Raw genomic sequence first — 23,994 nt, forward strand, 5'->3', positions numbered from 1 at the left:
GAAATAAATTTCAATGAAAGTCTATACATTTGATTCTACATAGTTTATCAATATATCATTTACAAAACATATAGATAGCAAAAAAAAAAAAAGAAAAGAAAAGAAAAGAAGAAGGAAAAAATATGTCACATTTTTAAAAATAGCATTCGTGGCAAAGACAAGAGTAGTTGAAAATCGTAGTACGATGAAAATCAAAACAAGTTTGAAGTTTAAAAACAGTAGTTTGGGGCTAAATGCAGTAAACGAATTACTAACCACAATAAGCAAGCAATCTTGAGCGCACAAATTAAAAATTATTATTATTTTGAACAAACTATTTTTTTGAATAATTCTTCCGAATGAAATTCCCCAGTGAGATTATATTCCATATTTTGGGCGAATGATATTCTGTCAAACGATATTTTGTCAGTTTTGGATATTATTCAGCCATAGTGTTTGGTTTTCCATGACCAAATGTTAAAAAAAAAAAAAAGAAACAATGTCAATTATAGCAGTATGATAATAATATATATATATATATATATATATATCATAAAAAGGTTTAACTATCTTTATATGTTATTCCTTTTCTGTAGATCCTTTTCTTAATTTATTATTCAAAACGAAACACTTTCTCACTCTCTTAAATTCACATCCTGTCCTTAAATCTATTTTTGGTTTAAGTATGCGTAAATTAAAAGTAAGAAATTTTTTCCTTTGCTCTTTGTGGGAATCGTGCGACCTATTTAACAAACCAATTACAATTATTAAGATTTCCCTTATTCCCTAAAATGAAACATTTTTCGGATTTACTTTGCAAGATTTTCCCTAGCTTTTATTGAGGAGCACAACGATTTCGTGTTCATTTTGATAACCGTTCTCTGTCTAATATATAATAAATAAATTTTATACCCTCTAGCCATGTCTGGTACGCATACATATTTACTTACACAGAAAAAACTTATCCCAATAGGGTAAATTTACTTTTAACAGAAAACGCTTGTTTTGGAAAACTGACTTTGCACTTGCACAAAAGTCAGTTTAGCTTTTATAAGTTCACTAGTTTTTGTCTTCCTTGCTATTGTAACCCAAATCCTACTGTTGTTAAAATTCATGACTTGACTCCATTCTGTGTTTACATTTCAACAATTTGGAAATTCCTGTTCCTTAATACAAAAACAAGTATACATAAAACCGTGTGCACATCTTCAAATCGCGTTTCTGATCATTCAGAATGAGGCAATATTTTTCATTCAATGACAATCAAAATAAAAGATTAATAAGTATTCTCTCGAATTAAATTAAATAAATTAATTTAATTCGATTAATTAATTTATTTAATTTTTAATTAAATAAAATAATTTAATTAAAGGAATTCGATTAAAATAAACAGAAATTTCGATAAAATAATTTTTTTTTTTTTTTTTAGAGAAATTACGAACAACAACTGAATTGTTGAAAACTATTGGGCTTACTTATTATAAACTTTGGTTTGTTTGAAACATGATAGATGAAGTAAGAAAACAATCCTATTACTAATTTGAATGAATTTAATTTTTTAAAGTGAATTATAATGTTTGTCGTTCTTAATCTCAAAAATTGAAATTAAAGCTTTAAATCAAGTATGCTTGAGAAAACGAAATGGAATTTGATTGTTTTGTTTTTCTACATTTAAAACTTAAAATATCTGGAATTCGATTTTAAAAATCTAATAAAACATTTAAATTAAGCCTACAAAAATTCGACATGTGTCCAAATTAAAACTTATAAAAGAAGAAGTGAAATTAAAACTTATAAGAGAAATTAGTTTATTTTATAAGAATGTTTATTTAATAAATGAAAATGATTGATGCAAGTTGTGCGAAGAAAAATATTGATTTGTTCAGAAGAATTATTAAGAAATGCAAAATACGGAAAATATATGCAAATATGTATAATTGTTTTCTTTTGTAGCTTGTCATGTTCTCTTGTATGCTAGAGAATAAGACAGAAGATACAAAACACAGGGGGTGATATTTGTTGACCGCCGCTTAGAGTCTATAGATTCTCCTATAGATTAGATTTTATAGATTTCGCTCATTATGAGGAGAGTAATTAATTGTGTCTGCATATTCAAGATGTGCACAAGAAATAAAGAATTTATCAAAAGTATGAATTGATCCGTCTTGCAACAAATGTATACTTTACTTAAACGCATATTGCATGCTTTCTTAATATGCAATATGCACTTCATGTTGCAAAAAAAAAAAAAAAAAATTTAAAAAGCAAATTTAAAAAATTTATTAAAAAAAATGTCGCAGAAGATACTATGTTCTTGATGAAGTTACCACAGTCTGGTGTGAGTCCCTGTAAGCTCAGCCTAAATAAAGCCTTGCAAAGTTTAAAAACAAAAATAGGCAAAATGAATTACAAAGTTTAGCTTCGATATTTCGATTGACTATATGGAGTTATACGAACCTATATGTATATGAGGCATTTTTGTTATTCTTCAGAATTTTTTTTTAATGAACTTGTTACGCTTTTACATAGGACAAATAGGGGAAAAAAACATAAACAAAACAAGAACGGATATTTTATGCTTCTGCAACAATAAAATTCAAAAAAAAAAAAAAAAAAAAATCCCCATTAGAAGAAGAAAAAAAATTTAAAAAAATAAAGTAACAACAGAGTTGCCGTGATTTCCCCGTCTATTCAATCGTGAAATCCTTTAAAAATATTTTATTTACCATGATTTCCTGGGTAACCAGAATTTACCAGGGTAAATTAGGGTAATACCCGAAGATTAAAAATTAAATAGAAATATAAAAAGACTTCCAGATTACAGACATAACTCATAAGGACTCTAGTAAAAGTGCAGACAGTTCGTCGAAGTCAGATGAAGTAAAAGTTGTGCAATGTGTCTGCAAAAGCATTTGTGGTTATAAAATGCTTCATGGGGGTGCCACACACTCGAAAAGTGATTTATCGTCTTCGATGCAGTTCGATCCATATTTTAAAACAGTATTGATTGCTATATTATATAGTACTTTTGACGAGTATTGCAAGTATCCAATGTATCGATCTTCGTTGGCCATAAAAAGTACTTTGATGGCTTTAGAAGTGTATATAATCACCGGTGGTGCAGGCGGATAATAAATAGTTCTTCCGGCTGGGTTTTCGAACGTTTTCTATCGAACGGCATATCGGGGTGGTTCCTCGTAGTCTTCAGGTATGCAGTCTGATGGAGGATTCTGATTGGACGATGTGCTGCCAGATAGTACGGATGGGTGATTACCAGCAAAAGTCTCCATTTTTTCATCTACAAAAAAGAAATATGTTCAAGACACAATTATTGATTTCACTCAACCTTTTCATCTGCACTCAATACAGTCTGCTGAGCAAGATATTCTCAAAAAATACGGGAAAACGATTTTTTTCCTTCATTTATTTCTTTTGTTAAGAAAAGCATTTAATTTCTTTCGAATTTTTGCTCTAGCCTAATTTATTTCTATTTTTCTCTCTCTCTCTCTCTCTCTCTCTCTCTCTCTCTCTATATATATATATATATATATATATATATATATATATATATATATATATATATATATATATATATATATAAAATCCTGCCACAAGGTATATATGAAACAAAACATATAGACATACAAATTGAACAAAACTTTTGGTAAACTAGTTAAATATAACTTTCTAATTTCTATTTATTTATTTTTTTAACGTTTTTTACAATCAAATCTTTTTAAGCATTAAAACCATTTTTCTTTTCGTAAAACGAGAGCATTTGCTTCATTTTTTATCGCTTGAAGCAAAATTTTGAAATGGTATTACATAAATATAACAAAAGTTTCTGTTTCTGAGAAATTTCCTATCGCTATAAATTCTGTTCTAATCTCATGACATCGTGATATCAGTTACATTTTTTTGACAAAAATCGCTCACTCATCATAATAGTCATTGATGACACAAAAAAATGTATTCTATTCATTTCCTCTCCTGTTTTTCAAACTAGGTTTTCAAAATAAAATTCCAAATCGGCGCTGTATAAATTTTGAACATTAATAATTAGTGACTGAAATTAAACTTAGTAACGACACCACGAGAACTAAACTTATTCCAAAGCTATCTTCATGTTTATCGGTCAAATGTTTTTGCAAAAATCGCCCACTCTTCATAATAGTCATTGATGACACGAAAAGAAAAATGCATTCTATTCATTTCCTCTCCTGTTTTTCAAACTAGGTTTTCAAAATATCATTTCAAAACGGCCCTGTATAAATTTTAAACATTAATAATTAGTGACTGAAATTAAACTTAGTAACGGCAACACGAGAACTAAACTTATTCCAAAGCTATCTTCATGTTCATCGGTCACATTTTTTGGCAAAAATCGCTCACTCATCATAATAGTCATTGATGACACAAAATAATGTATTCTATTCATTTCCTCTCCTGTTTTTCAAACTAGGTTTTCAAAATAAAATTCCAAATCGGCTCTGTATAAATTTCAAACATTAATAGTTAGTGACCGAAATTAAACTTAGTAACGACACCACGAGAACTAAACTTATTCCAAAGCTATCTTCATGTTTATCGGTCAAATGTTTTTGCAAAAATCGCTCACTCATCATAATAGTCATTGATGACACAAAATAATGTATTCTATTCATTTCCTCTCCTGTTTTTCAAACTAGGTTTTCAAAATAAAATTCCAAATCGGCGCTGTATAAATTTTGAACATTAATAATTAGTGACTGAAATTAAACTTAGTAACGACACCACGAGAACTAAACTTATTCCAAAGCTATCTTCATGTTTATCGGTCAAATGTTTTTGCAAAAATCGCCCACTCTTCATAATAGTCATTGATGACACGAAAAGAAAAATGCATTCTATTCATTTCCTCTCCTGTTTTTCAAACTAGGTTTTCAAAATATCATTTCAAAACGGCCCTGTATAAATTTTAAACATTAATAATTAGTGACTGAAATTAAACTTAGTAACGGCAACACGAGAACTAAACTTATTCCAAAGCTATCTTCATGTTCATCGGTCACATTTTTTGGCAAAAATCGCTCACTCATCATAATAGTCATTGATGACACAAAATAATGCATTCTATTCATTTCCTCTCCTGTTTTTCAAACTAGGTTTTCAAAATAAAATTCCAAATCGGCTCTGTATAAATTTCAAACATTAATAGTTAGTGACCGAAATTAAACTTAGTAACGACACCACGAGAACTAAACTTATTCCAAAGCTATCTTCATGTTTATCGGTCACATTTTTTGGCAAAAATCGCTCACTCATCATAATAGTCATTGATGACACAAAATAATGTATTCTATTCATTTCCTCTCCTGTTTTTCAAACTAGGTTTTCAAAATAAAATTCCAAATCGGCTCTGTATAAATTTCAAACATTAATAGTTAGTGACCGAAATTAAACTTAGTAACGACACCACGAGAACTAAACTTATTCCAAAGCTATCTTCATGTTTATCGGTCACATTTTTTGGCAAAAATCGCTCACTCATCATAATAGTCATTGATGACACAAAATAATGTATTCTATTCATTTCCTCTCCTGTTTTTCAAACTAGGTTTTCAAAATAAAATTCCAAAACGGCGCTGTATAAATTTCGAACATTAACAATTAGTGACTGAAATTAAACTTAGTAACGACACCACGAGAACTAAACTTATTCCAAAGCTATCTTCATGTTTATCGGTCAAATGTTTTTGCAAAAATCGCCCACTCTTCATAATAGTCATTGATGACACGAAAAGAAAAATGCATTCTATTCATTTCCTCTCCTGTTTTTCAAACTAGGTTTTCAAAATATCATTTCAAAACGGCCCTGTATAAATTTTAAACATTAATAATTAGTGACTGAAATTAAACTTAGTAACGGCAACACGAGAACTAAACTTATTCCAAAGCTATCTTCATGTTCATCGGTCACATTTTTTGGCAAAAATCGCTCACTCATCATAATAGTCATTGATGACACAAAATAATGTATTCTATTCATTTCCTCTCCTGTTTTTCAAACTAGGTTTTCAAAATAAAATTCCAAATCGGCTCTGTATAAATTTCAAACATTAATAGTTAGTGACCGAAATTAAACTTAGTAACGACACCACGAGAACTAAACTTATTCCAAAGCTATCTTCATGTTTATCGGTCACATTTTTTGGCAAAAATCGCTCACTCATCATAATAGTCATTGATGACACAAAATAATGTATTCTATTCATTTCCTCTCCTGTTTTTCAAACTAGGTTTTCAAAATAAAATTCCAAAACGGCGTGGAATAAATTTCGAACATTAACAATTAGTGACTGAAATTAAACTTAGTAACGACACCACGAGAACTAAACTTATTCCAAAGCTATCTTCATGTTTATCGGTCACATTTTTTGGCAAAAATCGCTCACTCATCATAATAGTCATTGATGACACAAAATAATGTATTCTATTCATTTCCTCTCCTGTTTTTCAAACTAGGTTTTCAAAATAAAATTCCAAATCGGCTCTGTATAAATTTCAAACATTAATAGTTAGTGACCGAAATTAAACTTAGTAACGACACCACGAGAACTAAACTTATTCCAAAGCTATCTTCATGTTTATCGGTCACATTTTTTGGCAAAAATCGCTCACTCATCATAATAGTCATTGATGACACAAAATAATGTATTCTATTCATTTCCTCTCCTGTTTTTCAAACTAGGTTTTCAAAATAAAATTCCAAATCGGCGCTGTATAAATTTTGAACATTAATAATTAGTGACTGAAATTAAACTTAGTAACGACACCACGAGAACTAAACTTATTCCAAAGCTATCTTCATGTTTATCGGTCAAATGTTTTTGCAAAAATCGCCCACTCTTCATAATAGTCATTGATGACACGAAAAGAAAAATGCATTCTATTCATTTCCTCTCCTGTTTTTCAAACTAGGTTTTCAAAATATCATTTCAAAACGGCCCTGTATAAATTTTAAACATTAATAATTAGTGACTGAAATTAAACTTAGTAACGACACCACGAGAACTAAACTTATTCCAAAGCTATCTTCATGTTTATCGGTCACATTTTTTGGCAAAAATCGCTCACTCATCATAATAGTCATTGATGACACAAAATAATGTATTCTATTCATTTCCTCTCCTGTTTTTCAAACTAGGTTTTCAAAATAAAATTCCAAATCGGCTCTGTATAAATTTCAAACATTAATAGTTAGTGACCGAAATTAAACTTAGTAACGACACCACGAGAACTAAACTTATTCCAAAGCTATCTTCATGTTTATCGGTCACATTTTTTGGCAAAAATCGCTCACTCATCATAATAGTCATTGATGACACAAAATAATGTATTCTATTCATTTCCTCTCCTGTTTTTCAAACTAGGTTTTCAAAATAAAATTCCAAATCGGCGCTGTATAAATTTTGAACATTAATAATTAGTGACTGAAATTAAACTTAGTAACGACACCACGAGAACTAAACTTATTCCAAAGCTATCTTCATGTTTATCGGTCAAATGTTTTTGCAAAAATCGCCCACTCTTCATAATAGTCATTGATGACACGAAAAGAAAAATGCATTCTATTCATTTCCTCTCCTGTTTTTCAAACTAGGTTTTCAAAATATCATTTCAAAACGGCCCTGTATAAATTTCGAACATTAACAATTAGTGACTGAAATTAAACTTAGTAACGACACCACGAGAACTAAACTTATTCCAAAGCTATCTTCATGTTTATCGGTCACATTTTTTGGCAAAAATCGCTCACACATCATAATAGTCATTGATGACACAAAATAATGTATTCTATTCATTTCCTCTCCTGTTTTTCAAACTAGGTTTTCAAAATAAAATTCCAAATCGGCTCTGTATAAATTTCAAACATTAATAGTTAGTGACCGAAATTAAACTTAGTAACGACACCACGAGAACTAAACTTATTCCAAAGCTATCTTCATGTTTATCGGTCACATTTTTTGGCAAAAATCGCTCACTCATCATAATAGTCATTGATGACACAAAATAATGTATTCTATTCATTTCCTCTCCTGTTTTTCAAACTAGGTTTTCAAAATAAAATTCCAAATCGGCGCTGTATAAATTTTGAACATTAATAATTAGTGACTGAAATTAAACTTAGTAACGACACCACGAGAACTAAACTTATTCCAAAGCTATCTTCATGTTTATCGGTCAAATGTTTTTGCAAAAATCGCCCACTCTTCATAATAGTCATTGATGACACGAAAAGAAAAATGCATTCTATTCATTTCCTCTCCTGTTTTTCAAACTAGGTTTTCAAAATATCATTTCAAAACGGCCCTGTATAAATTTTAAACATTAATAATTAGTGACTGAAATTAAACTTAGTAACGGCAACACGAGAACTAAACTTATTCCAAAGCTATCTTCATGTTCATCGGTCACATTTTTTGGCAAAAATCGCTCACTCATCATAATAGTCATTGATGACACAAAATAATGTATTCTATTCATTTCCTCTCCTGTTTTTCAAACTAGGTTTTCAAAATAAAATTCCAAATCGGCTCTGTATAAATTTCAAACATTAATAGTTAGTGACCGAAATTAAACTTAGTAACGACACCACGAGAACTAAACTTATTCCAAAGCTATCTTCATGTTTATCGGTCACATTTTTTGGCAAAAATCGCTCACTCATCATAATAGTCATTGATGACACAAAATAATGTATTCTATTCATTTCCTCTCCTGTTTTTCAAACTAGGTTTTCAAAATAAAATTCCAAATCGGCTCTGTATAAATTTCAAACATTAATAGTTAGTGACCGAAATTAAACTTAGTAACGACACCACGAGAACTAAACTTATTCCAAAGCTATCTTCATGTTTATCGGTCAAATGTTTTTGCAAAAATCGCTCACTCATCATAATAGTCATTGATGACACAAAATAATGTATTCTATTCATTTCCTCTCCTGTTTTTCAAACTAGGTTTTCAAAATAAAATTCCAAATCGGCGCTGTATAAATTTTGAACATTAATAATTAGTGACTGAAATTAAACTTAGTAACGACACCACGAGAACTAAACTTATTCCAAAGCTATCTTCATGTTTATCGGTCAAATGTTTTTGCAAAAATCGCCCACTCTTCATAATAGTCATTGATGACACGAAAAGAAAAATGCATTCTATTCATTTCCTCTCCTGTTTTTCAAACTAGGTTTTCAAAATATCATTTCAAAACGGCCCTGTATAAATTTTAAACATTAATAATTAGTGACTGAAATTAAACTTAGTAACGGCAACACGAGAACTAAACTTATTCCAAAGCTATCTTCATGTTCATCGGTCACATTTTTTGGCAAAAATCGCTCACTCATCATAATAGTCATTGATGACACAAAATAATGCATTCTATTCATTTCCTCTCCTGTTTTTCAAACTAGGTTTTCAAAATAAAATTCCAAATCGGCTCTGTATAAATTTCAAACATTAATAGTTAGTGACCGAAATTAAACTTAGTAACGACACCACGAGAACTAAACTTATTCCAAAGCTATCTTCATGTTTATCGGTCACATTTTTTGGCAAAAATCGCTCACTCATCATAATAGTCATTGATGACACAAAATAATGTATTCTATTCATTTCCTCTCCTGTTTTTCAAACTAGGTTTTCAAAATAAAATTCCAAATCGGCTCTGTATAAATTTCAAACATTAATAGTTAGTGACCGAAATTAAACTTAGTAACGACACCACGAGAACTAAACTTATTCCAAAGCTATCTTCATGTTTATCGGTCACATTTTTTGGCAAAAATCGCTCACTCATCATAATAGTCATTGATGACACAAAATAATGTATTCTATTCATTTCCTCTCCTGTTTTTCAAACTAGGTTTTCAAAATAAAATTCCAAAACGGCGCTGTATAAATTTCGAACATTAACAATTAGTGACAGAAATTAAACTTAGTAAAGACACCACGAGAACTAAACTTATTCCAAAGCTATCATAAAACCTCTTCCAAACAATTTCGAATATATTTCCTTCTCTTTTTTGCCTTGTAGTCTCTAAACCAGGAAGGAAGTTCACAGAAATGAGGAAAAAATTCCAATGTATATGTTCCATTGTTAATGAACGTGTTGTTTTTAATCAGTTTGATAGTACTTAAAATTCTGCTATGAAGAGAAGTATTATAAGCCATCATCCTGAACAAATTGGCAAACTGAGAGGGATTTTGTTCAAAATATTAGGCATACCATTTGTTTTCAAGGTACTAAACTAAGATTCGTTTATTCGTGTTTTATTTTTTAATTTATTGATTCATTTTTTTTAACTGAATACCGTTATTGAACTATTAATACTAAACATATCATAAACGATCAAATGACCGTTTAAGAACTTTTGCATTGAAAATGCGCTTATCATCTTACCGTTTTTTGTGCATTTGACTTCATGACTTTTTCTAACAATTATATACAGTTAATATTCGATTATTATTTTTTCGTATTTTGTTCGTTTCGAATAATACTTGTCGTATACCTATTTCTACCACAACCGGTCATTTGACCGGGAGAACAATTTATTGCTTTATATGGTTATCGGATCAGAAATGACGATGCAATGCGTGTTCAACGTATTGCATTCGATGAGTTGCACATTTCTGCAGAGACTGTTGCTTAGTTCTTTTCTTGCTTAGCTTCAATCAGAATAACTGCGAATTCAAATTTCAAGAAAGTACCTAAAATTTTAGATTTGCATTTTTTTTATAAGACAAAGTGACAAAAAGTAAATGTTTCGGTAAAGAGTTTATATTTTATTTTGACAGCTTTACTTCATTTCTAACTAACTGTTAGTTTTTTACCAGAAAAATGTCGAAACAATCGAGGCAGCACAAGTTTTTAGAGGAAATAATATTAATTATAAAAATAATTATGAGAATAATAGAAATAATAATAATTAAAAGAAATAAGTTTGCGGAAAATGTACAATGGAAACACTCTGTAAATGTAGAAAACACGTTGAGCAATGAATTAAAAATTCTTATTCTTTGTGTTTATAATTCATAAAAATCGGCAATATACAATTTTGTTTAATTATAATGACGTGTTTTTAGTTTATTTCCTTCCTAACATCCATGTTTCATACATTCAATGAAGAAACATCAAGTCCGGGTATTTGACCGGCTATGGTAGAAATAGATATAGATTAAGTGTTGGTATGTTTAGTGTTTAAGACGGTTGCTTAATAGTAAGCAACTTTATAACAGATGTTATGATTATTTGCATTTTATTAACTGAATCATGAAAGTACTTACACTTATGAATATATATTACTACTTATTTACGCAAAGAGTAATAAACTCAGACGATACCTCTAATTTGTCCATCCGTGATGGTGTCTTGGGAGGGACAGAGGTTTAGGTAGGCACCACCGCCGTGTGGTTCAATGTATGAGGCTGATGAAGGCACTGCCTGGTGTCCGGACACCATTTTCATGTTGGGCGGGGTTTGTGGCGGAGTGTCTGTCTGGAGAGTGATAGGATTGAATCCATGGAGATTGCAGCTACCGAACCTCTGGAAAGGAATGGCGGCACAACTTTGGTATGGAGTTTTTGTTGGCGACCATCCGTTAGAAGAGAGATCATTCGCGTAAGGCATCTCTAGAACTTTGTTTGTAGCTGTGTCTGCCAGAGACCAGATCTTCGGTTTGTAGAGATGATCGCCTAAGAGAAAACGAGACGGATTAATGGAGTCCCATGCACCATAATAGAACGGCAGGTAGGCAGGTAATTCACTAGAGCTGCTCAGTGGGCTATTGGCGATGGTCTGGGAAACATCCCTGAGGATGATCCGAAGACATGTCATCACAATTTTGATCCTCTGCAGAGCTTCGTGCTGGAATACTAACATTGTGCACTACTTTTTCAATTAATATCGAATCGAAATATCGCAAGCACGATTGACTAATATCGAATCGAAATATCGCAATACACCCACAGACCTTATGCTCGCATAACAAGTACTTCAATTTGGGGAATACCAATTTTAAAATACGCTTTAACTATTTAACAATTTCATTTAATCTAATTTTATAAACCGTCGTTGAACAGCCGATCCAATTTTTTGGGTTTACGACTACTAATGTTCAACTCCTTAGCCTTGTAATTTTGAACCCAATCCGGAAGACAAGAAAACTCCTGGATCTAGTATTGGGACAAACTAGCCTCCGTGGAAGACTTTTTGGTGGAAGTAACCAGCGTTTGCGTTACATGGAGAGAGCCACGATACCATGAAAACCTCCCACGGTTAGCCTGAGGGAAATTGCTTAAGGGATATTCTAGATCTCGGAACATTGCATATCTTAGCCCTAGCTTTAAGTCTTAGCCCTAGAGTGAAGAGAAGCTATCCTCTCTGAAATGCGCTGTTTCTATAGCAGCAGACAACCTCAGGTTTTTGTGGCGGGGGGAGTTGTTGCCGTAGACAAACTATAGACGATTTGCGGAAGGTTGGTATTACCTGAGAAGCATGAAGAGACTGTTGTGGAATCCTTGGATGACCTGTGGTGAGAGGCCATGTATGTCTCCATGGGACCAATGTCCGGTGAGGAGCTCTGAGAGGACGGAGTGAAGCCACTGGACGAAGCCTCCAGTGTGGCATGTAGCGCATCAACAGAAGCATCTTCGTAGTGGTGACGGTCGCTGATCGAAGATCGGTACGTTTCATCGGGTCCTCCTATTTCTGCAAAATAAGCAATAAGATCCGATATTTCATTCATAAATACAACCCTCCCAGCCATTTCTACTGAAATTCATCTGATCAAAAATTAAGCATGTCCCAGAGATCGATTTAGAGAATGGGGGAAGCATGCCAAGTAGCTACCCAATATTTATTTTTAAATGAGGCATATTTGGATAAATGTTAGACATTTTGACAATGGATTTTATTAAGATCTTTTAAAGTCACCAGGAGGATTAGCAGATTTTTTACTAGCTTTATCTAGTTTTAACCATCATGTCAAAAATAATTTTTGACATAGTTTTTGAGAATTGTCAAAGAAATTTTGGTGTAAGGATAATTATCAGCTACTATAAATATGAAGTATTTATGAATAAACATTCATATAAAATTACAAAGAATCAATCAATTGTTTTTATTAATTATAATTGTAATTAATTATTATTTTGACATTAAACTCTTTTTCTGTTTTGGAAATGCAATTTATCTAATCCGTTAATTTATTTAATTATTGAAAAAATACTAATTAATCATCTTATTCATAATGTGTAAAATTAATTTTCATTTACTTTCATTTTAGCACCTTCTTTTTCCGAAGCAAGCGATTATAAAAAATAAAATAGTTTTGAAACCTTCTCTACTCCAAGTTCATTTTTCAGTTTTGTATGAATATGACCGAAATTCGAATATTCTTTCATTTGATGCTGAGCTGCATGGACTAGAATGAAAACGTATAAAAACTATTATATAAAATAAATAACTATATAGACGTATTAACAGTACAATAAAATGACATGTAATTAGGAAATTTATTTTATAAAAATGTACTAAATATTAGTAGTAACTTAATTAAACTCTTGAATAGATTGCTTGACTCATTTAAATAAGCACTTATATTTGTTATAAATTATAGTTACCTTACTTATCCGGGAATATAAATAGTCATAATTTATTGAAAATATTCATGTACATATGAAAATTCTTAGGTCCTAACATTCCGTCAAAACAAATTTGTTTTAGATCAAAATTTCACAAAAATTGTAGCGCTTTTTTTTTTCTTTTAAATTTAAGGTCCTACTTAAACTTAGAGAATTCAAATTAATAAATAAACAAATTGTCATAAAAAAATTTAGCAGGGAAAAATATTACAAAGCAACACATTTTTGAGCATTAAAAAAATTTTGTTGGAAATTTTTTAAACCGAAAATTTTCTCTGATACCAATAATTCTTCCGCAATAATTTCAGGGACACCAATAATTCTTCCGTTAACCATTTTAAGGGTTTTTGACATTTCGAAAAAAATAAGCACTTTCAGGGATTCTGACGGTTTACTTAATCTAAAAAATATCTGCATTGTGGCATAAAAAAAAATTAAAATCAATATTTAGATTGGCAATAATTTGCAATTCATAGTTACTACTTATAATATAAACTTAATAGTTATTACACAGCAAATCATATTGATCTTAAAGTATTAAGAGTAACATGTTTTTAGAAATTAATAGTTTCAATAATTTCGGCTACATCTTTATATATAACTAGGAGGCTCCGCCCCCTGCTCGCTAACGCTCGCCAACCCCCGAGAATTTCTACGCAATCCTATGTGGTTCACGCCGTGAACCATGGCTCGCTGGGCTCGCTCGCCAATGAACACAATGTTCTAGCACAATGACATAATATATTATCATCAAAGACATAGTATTTTATCATCAAAGACATAGTATTGTACTTATGTAGAAGAATTCTACCAATGTTCTTATTGGCTTTTAAAAAAGTATATTAGCTATTTAGATTGTACATGGTGAAAAAATCAAAACATTAGCTAAATAAGAAACATATTAGCAAAATAAAATTTTAAATATTGCTTCACTAATATTCTGCATTTTAAAGCGTGAAAATTCAATGCATAAATAAACGCGAAATATAAAAAAATTCAATGCATTCAATACAAACACTTAAACATTTTTTAAACGTTTAGGTAGCTCCCAGTAGAAAAATATCAATTCAACAGCGGCCTTTTAAAGCATTCTCACTTCAATTAATTAATTAATTCCTAATTGAGTTTAAACTAAATATTGTCATGTTTTTAGTGCATGAATCTGAATTGAACAACCTGATAATGCTCACTCTGGTTATTGTTATCTGGTTGCTCACTACGTGCTCTTGCGCGCCGAATCCAATCAATTAAAAATGAAAACTGTTGCCAGCGCGAGAAAAGAAATATCATCGGTTTTATTGATGCATACATACGTACGTACGTATTAGTGTTTTATATAATATAGATTATTGTATTCATTAATGCAGCCTGCATTGTGCGGGATTTAACATCTAATAAAATACTCTCTCCAATGACAAAAAAAAAAAAAGAAATTCCCCAGGTTTTTATCAGATTTTGACAATTTATGATATTTTTCGACAGGTTTTTGACGCGTCAATCCAAAATCCCGACCCTGGGATCTTTTATGCATAAAAATCCCACCAGAAAGCCTTTCGGGAAACCAAACCCACTGCAGACTCTCAGATAAATTTTAACAATGTGGATATTTAATTCGAATTGTATTATGTCGGCTCTTTTTTTTAGGGGGGATGGGAGTGGGGGTGGAGAGGGAGAGAGAGAGGCCATGTTCTCGTTTGCATACTAAATGACGAATCCAATTGTGTGCTCAAACTTTATTCGTCCGAACTCGCGTGATTGTGACGGAAATTCTGTAATTGGCCTCTCCGCATCGGCAAACATAAAGATAATTATTCTGTTTGGAAGAGGAGCCCTCTTCGGCCATCATTATTATTGTCCATTATGGCCATTATTAGTGGAGTGTGACAGCGAGGCACAACTCCCATTGGTGGACATCGGTCATGCATGACCAGGACCGGTCACGCGAGATGCGGATGTCTATTAAGGACTGGAAAGGAAAGAAAAATGTTAATGCCGGTTGAGCTATTACATTGTAAAAATGAATGACATTATCATATTTTGCACGCGAACCTCTTTTTATTTGTCCTCTCACGACACAGAGGATATTTGTTGGTCCCTTTTTATATAAAACGGACCACTTCTCTTGTCCAATGAAATTTCAACATCCTCTTTTTCAAGTCACGAATGCCATTAAAATAGTCTTCGAACGCACACGGATTATCCACCAATCGATGGCTTCAGAATTTTTTTTTTTCTTTCTAAGGTATTTTAAAGTTTCTGAAGTCAATACTGTTAGATTTTCTTTTTCAGTTCAGTTCAATTCCCCATTTGACTGATTCCATTGGCTCGACAGATAAAATATTTTTATTTTATAAACGTTGTTGAATTTAGGGTTTGCGACTATCACTCCATGGCCTTATCGTTTTGAGCCCAATCGAAAAGAAATCCTGGATCAAGTGTTGGGAAAAAGTAGCCTTTCGAGAACTTTCTCCCGCACTTTTAACGGAGTAGATACATGCTTTTTGAATAAATAAATCTGCTAGTCTTAACAAAACGCAACACAACAAATCACTTTGCGATGCAGATCCAATGTAGCCAAACAAAAGTGCCTATTTAAAAGCAACCATCAGAAAGGTCTTTTTATGCCACATGGTTGACACTATCCAAATGTTCAGAGATTTTAATTGCGTTTTTTGAAGCATCAAGACCAGTTTAAGCGCCTTAACACTTCAGGCAAAGCTATGATTTTAAACTATCTTAACCTTCGTGATATAAAATATTATTTAGGCTTTAGAACAAAAACATATTTTAAAAGTTATTAAACTTTGTGACAGACAATTTGATGAGATTTTTTCACCTAGATGGAAATAATCAAAGTAACTGAATAATTCTATATTTTTACGTAGCTCAGATCGCTTTTTAACTATTTCGATTCAACTTTTGCAGCATTAAAATTTAAATATGAAAAGCAGTTTATTTTAATGGTGATATATTAAAATAAGTATACTATGAGTTTAAAGTTATCCACTTTTCCCGTTTTCCCAAAAAATCACCTGGGACAATATTTTCCGATCGCCTTGAATATTGTAAAAATACATACATATATATTGCATGGGAGTAAATAATACAAATAGTATAAATGCATCGAATTATTTGTTTCTGCAAAATTGGGATCTGCTTATCCATTAGGGAATAAAGTTTAATCTTTGGACATATATGTCCCATTCGGGTCGAAAGGGTTAAATATAAACAAATTAAATCACAAAACCATTTTTAAAAAACTGTATACATTTTGCATCATTTTCAGAATTAGCATGGAGTGCTATGGTTAAAGATAGGCTTAACTTGACATCAAGAATCTCAAAACACAAGAAGAACTTTATTCCGACAGAGCAACCGCTACAATTCTGAAAAAAATTATTTGAAGGATTCTTCATCATACATATAAACTTAAATTACGTCTGAATTACTTAACGTTACGTCTGCTTATGTTAAAATTTGCAAATAAACTAAAATTACGTCTGCATTACGTTACGTTAAAATTGACAAATAAACTTAAATTACGTCTGCATTGCATTACATTACGTCTGCTTACGTTAAAATTTGCAAATAAATTTAAATTACGCAAGAAATATTTTTAACGTTATGAAACGAGCACAACTTTTTCGTTTCTTACGACATAGTAAGACCACTATATTTTCTACTATCAAAATGTGCTATGCGAAGCTCATAAGTTTCTAATCAAATAGATAAACTACCAGGGTAGAGTCCCTTACTAGTTATTTAGTGAAGTAAAGCAGTTTAAGTACTCGAACTAGATTACTAATGATTGCCTGAAATTGAAAAATATCTATAGTCTTATAAATGAAAATAGAATACAATATTAAAAACTTTTTAAACTTGCGCATTTAAATTTAAAAAAAGAAAAACTATTTCATTTGTGACAAACAGTTTAGTTAAAAATAAAATTTAGTAATAACAATTTAGTTAAAAATAAAATTTAGAAATAACAGTTTAGTTAAAAATAAAATTTAGTAATAACAATTTAGTTAAAAATAAAATTTAGTAATAACAATTTAGTTAAAAATAAGATTTAGAAATAACAATTTAGTTTTAAAAAAAATTTAGTAATAACAATTTAGATAAAAATAAAATTTAGTAATAGCAATTTAGTTAAAAAATAAAATTTAGTAATAGCAATTTAGTTAAAAATAAAATTTAGTAATAACAATTTAGTTAAAAATAAAATTTAGTAATAACAATTTAGTTAAAAATAAAATTTAGTAATAACAATTTAGTTAAAACTAAAATTTAAAAAAAAAATTATGACGAAGAATTCAAGTTTTTAAATAGCTTTATATGCAGAAACAAAAAATTGGAATCATTCGAAGTTCATTAAAAAAAATGATAGCGAAACATACTTTAAAAAGTTCGATTGAGAAAAGGAAGATTTTCGTCTCGAATTTCCGCGTAGGAAACAAATGGAACTACGAACAAATGAAACAGAAAAGTTCTGCTCTATTTAATTGTTGGGACTCAATTATTCTAGGATTATTTTTTCTAAAGAGGATTAAACGAAAGCATTGCAGACATATTTTCAACTTTCAAAATCATATAAATAATAATTCCTTTTGTTAATCCATTTATTTATTATCAAACTTAATTTCTTCAATGATTAAAAAATGACGTTCTTGCATTTAATTTTAGGATATAGTGTTATTCATGACGTGATTTTTAACTAACATGCAACATTGTCTTTTTTTTAATGAAGATGCATAGCTTTGCCTTCATTACGAAAGACTATCATTTCTTACTACTAATACGTTGCTCAATATGCAAGAAATGCCAGATTTTTGAATATTAATTAGCGCTACTGTAATAGGGAAAATAAAGATTAAAAATCATCAAAAATCAATTTTATTATTCTAGTAGAACTGTTCTCGTAACGTTAGGAAGCGTTTTTCGGCGTTCGTCTAATGAAATGGTTTTAGATTATTTTAATCCTTCCTTTGCCCTTTCTCCATCAGAAATTGAAACGGTCATTATCACTAATCAAAGTTTAAAAAAGTTTTTTTTTGTTACTTTATTTGCAATTTTATTCCTGTCATTTGAGGCGATAAATATTAACATTGTTTTTGCATTTTAATTATATTTTCCACATTACTGTCATTTATGTTTTAATTCATTGCATCTGCTTTAAATCTACAGTCAAATAATTTGCATCGGACATAATCGGGCAAAAGTGATAACAAAAAGTGACTTTTTCAAATACTAATTATTTTTTATTAGTGCGGACTAACTCTAACCTGTGTTGCTTGCCTTAGCTGTGTGCCGTCAATAGCTTAAAAACCTTTTTTATTCACTTAATTTGCAATTTTAATCCTTTCATTTCAGGCGATAAATATTCACATTGTTTTTGTATTTTAATTAAATCTTCCGCATTATTGACATTTATGTCTTAATTCATTGCATCTGCTTTAAATCTACAGTCAAATAATTGCTTATAGGGCATAATATAAGACAAAAGCTATAACAAAAAGTTAAATATTTCAAATAGTAATTATTTTTTATTAGTGCGGACTAACTCTAACATGTGTTGCTGCCAATGGGCCAAAAGATTAAAAAAAGTTTTTTTCTCGCTTAATTTGCAATTTTATTCCTTTCATTTTAGGCGATAAATATTCACATTGTTTTTGTATTTTAATTAAATCTTCCCCATTACTGTCATTTATGTCATAATTCATTGTATCTGCTTTAAGTCTACAGTCAAATAATTGGTATCGGACATATTATAAGACAAAAGTGATAAAAAAATATTTCAAATAGTAATTATTTTTTATTAGTGCGGACTAACTTTAACCTGTGTTGTTGCCGATGGATCAAAAGCTTAAAAACCTTTTTTCTCGCCCAATGAGCAATTTTATTCCTTTCATTTTAGGCGATAAATATTCGCATTGTTTTTGTATTCTAATTAAATCTTCCGCATTACTGTCATTTATGTCTTAATTCACTGCATCTGGGTTAAATCTACAGTCAAATAATTGGTATCGGACACATTATAAGACAAAAGTGATAACAAAAATATTTCAAATAGTAATTATTTTTTATTTGTGCGGACTAACTTTAACCTGTGTTGTTGCCGATGGGTCAAAAGCTTAAAAACCTTTTTTCTCGCCCAATGAGCAATTTTATTCCTTTCATTTTAGGCGATAAATATTCGCATTGTTTTTGTATTCTAATTAAATCTTCCGCATTACTGTCATTTATGTCTTAATTCACTGCATCTGGGTTAAATTTACAGTCAAATAATTGGTATCGGACACATTATAAGACAAAAGTGATAACAAAAATATTTCAAATAGTAATTATTTTTTATTAGTGCGGACTAACTTTAACCTGTGTTGTTGCCGATGGGTCAAAAGCTTAAAAACCTTTTTTCTCGCCCAATGAGCAATTTTATTCCTTTCATTTTAGGCGATAAATATTCGCATTGTTTTTGTATTCTAATTAAATCTTCCGCATTACTGTCATTTATGTCTTAATTCACTGCATCTGGGTTAAATTTACAGTCAAATAATTGGTATCGGACACATTATAAGACAAAAGTGATAACAAAAATATTTCAAATAGTAATTATTTTTTATTAGTGCGGACTAACTCTAACATGTGTTGCTGCCAATGGGCCAAAAGATTAAAAAAAGTTTTTTTCTCGCTTAATTTGCAATTTTATTCCTTTCCTTTCAGGCGATAAATATTCACATTGTTTTTGTGATGTAATTAAATCTTCCGCATTACTGTCATTTATGTCTTAATTCACTGCATCTGGGTTAAATCTACAGTCAAATAATTGGTATCGGACATATTATAAGACAAAAGTGATAACAAAAATATTTCAAATAGTAATTATTTTTTATTAGTGCGGACTAACTTTAACCTGTGTTGTTGCCGATGGGTCAAAAGCTTAAAAACCTTTTTTCTCGCCCAATGAGCAATTTTATTCCTTTCATTTTAGGCGATAAATATTCGCATTGTTTTTGTATTCTAATTAAATCTTCCGCATTACTGTCATTTATGTCTTAATTCACTGCATCTGGGTTAAATTTACAGTCAAATAATTGGTATCGGACACATTATAAGACAAAAGTGATAACAAAAATATTTCAAATAGTAATTATTTTTTATTAGTGCGGACTAACTCTAACATGTGTTGCTGCCAATGGGCCAAAAGATTAAAAAAAGTTTTTTTCTCGCTTAATTTGCAATTTTATTCCTTTCCTTTCAGGCGATAAATATTCACATTGTTTTTGTGATGTAATTAAATCTTCCGCATTACTGTCATTTATGTCTTAATTCACTGCATCTGGGTTAAATCTACAGTCAAATAATTGGTATCGGACATATTATAAGACAAAAGTGATAACAAAAATATTTCAAATAGTAATTATTTTTTATTAGTGCGGACTAACTTTAACCTGTGTTGTTGCCGATGGGTCAAAAGCTTAAAAACCTTTTTTCTCGCCCAATGAGCAATTTTATTCCTTTCATTTTAGGCGATAAATATTCGCATTGTTTTTGTATTCTAATTAAATCTTCCGCATTACTGTCATTTATGTCTTAATTCACTGCATCTGGGTTAAATCTACAGTCAAATAATTGGTATCGGACATATTATAAGACAAAAGTGATAACAAAAATATTTCAAATAGTAATTATTTTTTATTAGTGCGGACTAACTTTAACCTGTGTTGTTGCCGATGGGTCAAAAGCTTAAAAACCTTTTTTCTCGCCCAATGAGCAATTTTATTCCTTTCATTTTAGGCGATAAATATTCGCATTGTTTTTGTATTCTAATTAAATCTTCCGCATTACTGTCATTTATGTTTTAATTCACTGCATCTGGGTTAAATTTACAGTCAAATAATTGGTATCGGACACATTATAAGACAAAAGTGATAACAAAAATATTTCAAATAGTAATTATTTTTTATTAGTGCGGACTAACTCTAACATGTGTTGCTGCCAATGGGCCAAAAGATTAAAAAAAGTTTTTTTCTCGCTTAATTTGCAATTTTATTCCTTTCCTTTCAGGCGATAAATATTCACATTGTTTTTGTGATGTAATTAAATCTTCCGCATTACTGTCATTTATGTCTTAATTCACTGCATCTGGGTTAAATCTACAGTCAAATAATTGGTATCGGACATATTATAAGACAAAAGTGATAACAAAAATATTTCAAATAGTAATTATTTTTTATTAGTGCGGACTAACTTTAACCTGTGTTGTTGCCGATGGGTCAAAAGCTTAAAAACCTTTTTTCTCGCCCAATGAGCAATTTTATTCCTTTCATTTTAGGCGATAAATATTCGCATTGTTTTTGTATTCTAATTAAATCTTCCGCATTACTGTCATTTATGTCTTAATTCACTGCATCTGGGTTAAATTTACAGTCAAATAATTGGTATCGGACACATTATAAGACAAAAGTGATAACAAAAATATTTCAAATAGTAATTATTTTTTATTAGTGCGGACTAACTCTAACATGTGTTGCTGCCAATGGGCCAAAAGATTAAAAAAAGTTTTTTTCTCGCTTAATTTGCAATTTTATTCCTTTCCTTTCAGGCGATAAATATTCACATTGTTTTTGTGATGTAATTAAATCTTCCGCATTACTGTCATTTATGTCTTAATTCACTGCATCTGGGTTAAATCTACAGTCAAATAATTGGTATCGGACATATTATAAGACAAAAGTGATAACAAAAATATTTCAAATAGTAATTATTTTTTATTAGTGCGGACTAACTTTAACCTGTGTTGTTGCCGATGGGTCAAAACCTTAAAAAAAAATTTTCTCGCTTATTTAGCAATTTTCTTCCTTTCATTTCAGGCGATAAATATTCACATTTTTTTGTATTCTGATTAAATCTTCCGCATTACTGTCATTTATGACTTAATTTATTGCATCTGCTTTAAATCTACAGTCAAATAATTAGTATCGGACTCAATCGGACAAAAGTGATAACAAAAAGTTAAATTTTTCAAATTGTAATTATTTTTTATTAATGCCAACTACGAGTAACTCTAACATGTGTTGTTGCCAATGGATCAAAAGCTTAAAAACGTTTTTTTTTTCCTCGCTTGGTTTGCAATTTTATTCCTTTCGGGCGATAAATAATCACATTGTTTCGCATTAATTAAATCTTCCGCATTACTGTCATCTATATCTCAATTCATTGCTTCTGCTTTAAATCGACAGTCAAATAATTGGTATCGGATATAATCGGACAAAAGCGATAACAAAAAAATAAATTTTAAAATGATAATTATTTTTTATTAGTGCGGACTAACTCTAATCTGTGTTGCTGCCAACCAATGGGTCAAAAGCTTAAAAACCTTTTTTCTCGCTTAATGAGCAATTTTATTCCTTTCGTTTCAGGCGATAAATATTCACATTGTTTTGCATTAATTAAATCTTCCGCATTACGGGGCGGATCTACTTAAGGGCTTTTTGGGCTGCAGCCCAGGGCCCCGTGGATAAAAAGGGCCCCAGTCCCCACTGAAAACAATAGGTGATATTTTAAGTTTAAAAAAATATCTAATATTAAAAAAAACAAAAAATATTATAAGGTTGGCAACTCTGAGATCAATCAACCCTGCTCGTCTATCGAACGGAACGGGGATTTCCCCTTCGCTTGTTTTTTTATCAGTGTATTTTTTCGCGTCTATTACTGGGGACTTCCCGCCGCGCCGTTTAACTCCCGTCTTAATTTTGTTTTTTTCCCCGCACTTCTGTTCTCGTCGTCAAAGTGACAAACTTGTTCAGTTTACTAATAAATGATAACTTAAAAGTTATAAAGACTGAACCTTTCTCTTATATTACTTATAATTGAAAGTACATAATCAGTATAAGAAAAGATTTCCCTCTCTTAGTTGGTAAGTAATAAGAATTGTAAATCATGTTTTTTTTTTGTTTTTAATGTATTTTTTCAATTCTAAATGAACTTTTTAATCGATATTTAATGATAATTTGTGAATTACTGCGCTCATTATTGTAGTGCAAAAAATATACGTTTTCTTTTCTACTTCGACCCGTAGGTGGAAACTGTTAAATCGTGAAGCAAAACTCAAATTTACGTTAAAAAGTTTAAGCCAGACCAGATGGTCTTGTCACTATGATGCTGTCAAAGCTTTGAAAAATAATTATGATGACATTATGAAAATTTTCGAAAGTTTCAGCGAAAATGAGGATGAGAAAGTTGATTTGCGGAAAGAGGTACGAAATTTATTCATAAAATGGCGAAACTTAATAGTGCAATTTTGATTATTTTTTGGGAAGAAAT

At 30.6% G+C, this 23,994-nt stretch overlaps 1 protein-coding gene across 1 annotated transcript in view; it reads right to left on the minus strand.

Moving 5' to 3' along the window:
• Positions 1-1,389: 1,389 nt before the first annotated feature.
• The window catches only part of LOC107453943 (Iroquois homeobox protein 5a), a 96,582-nt gene continuing 73,977 nt past the window's right edge, over positions 1,390-23,994 (minus strand). The window contains exons 6-8 of the mRNA XM_071182783.2: positions 12,512-12,733; positions 11,368-11,718; positions 1,390-3,277 (exon numbers count right to left, since the gene is read on the minus strand). Coding sequence (XP_071038884.1) covers positions 3,147-3,277; positions 11,368-11,718; positions 12,512-12,733 — 704 coding nt within the window. The 3' untranslated portion in view covers positions 1,390-3,146. The remainder of the gene's footprint in view (positions 3,278-11,367; positions 11,719-12,511; positions 12,734-23,994) is intronic.

The sequence above is a fragment of the Parasteatoda tepidariorum genome, chromosome 4, assembly GCF_982258835.1.
Source record: "Parasteatoda tepidariorum strain Cologne lab strain chromosome 4, Ptep-v5.0, whole genome shotgun sequence".
Lineage (NCBI taxonomy): Eukaryota > Metazoa > Arthropoda > Arachnida > Araneae > Theridiidae > Parasteatoda > Parasteatoda tepidariorum.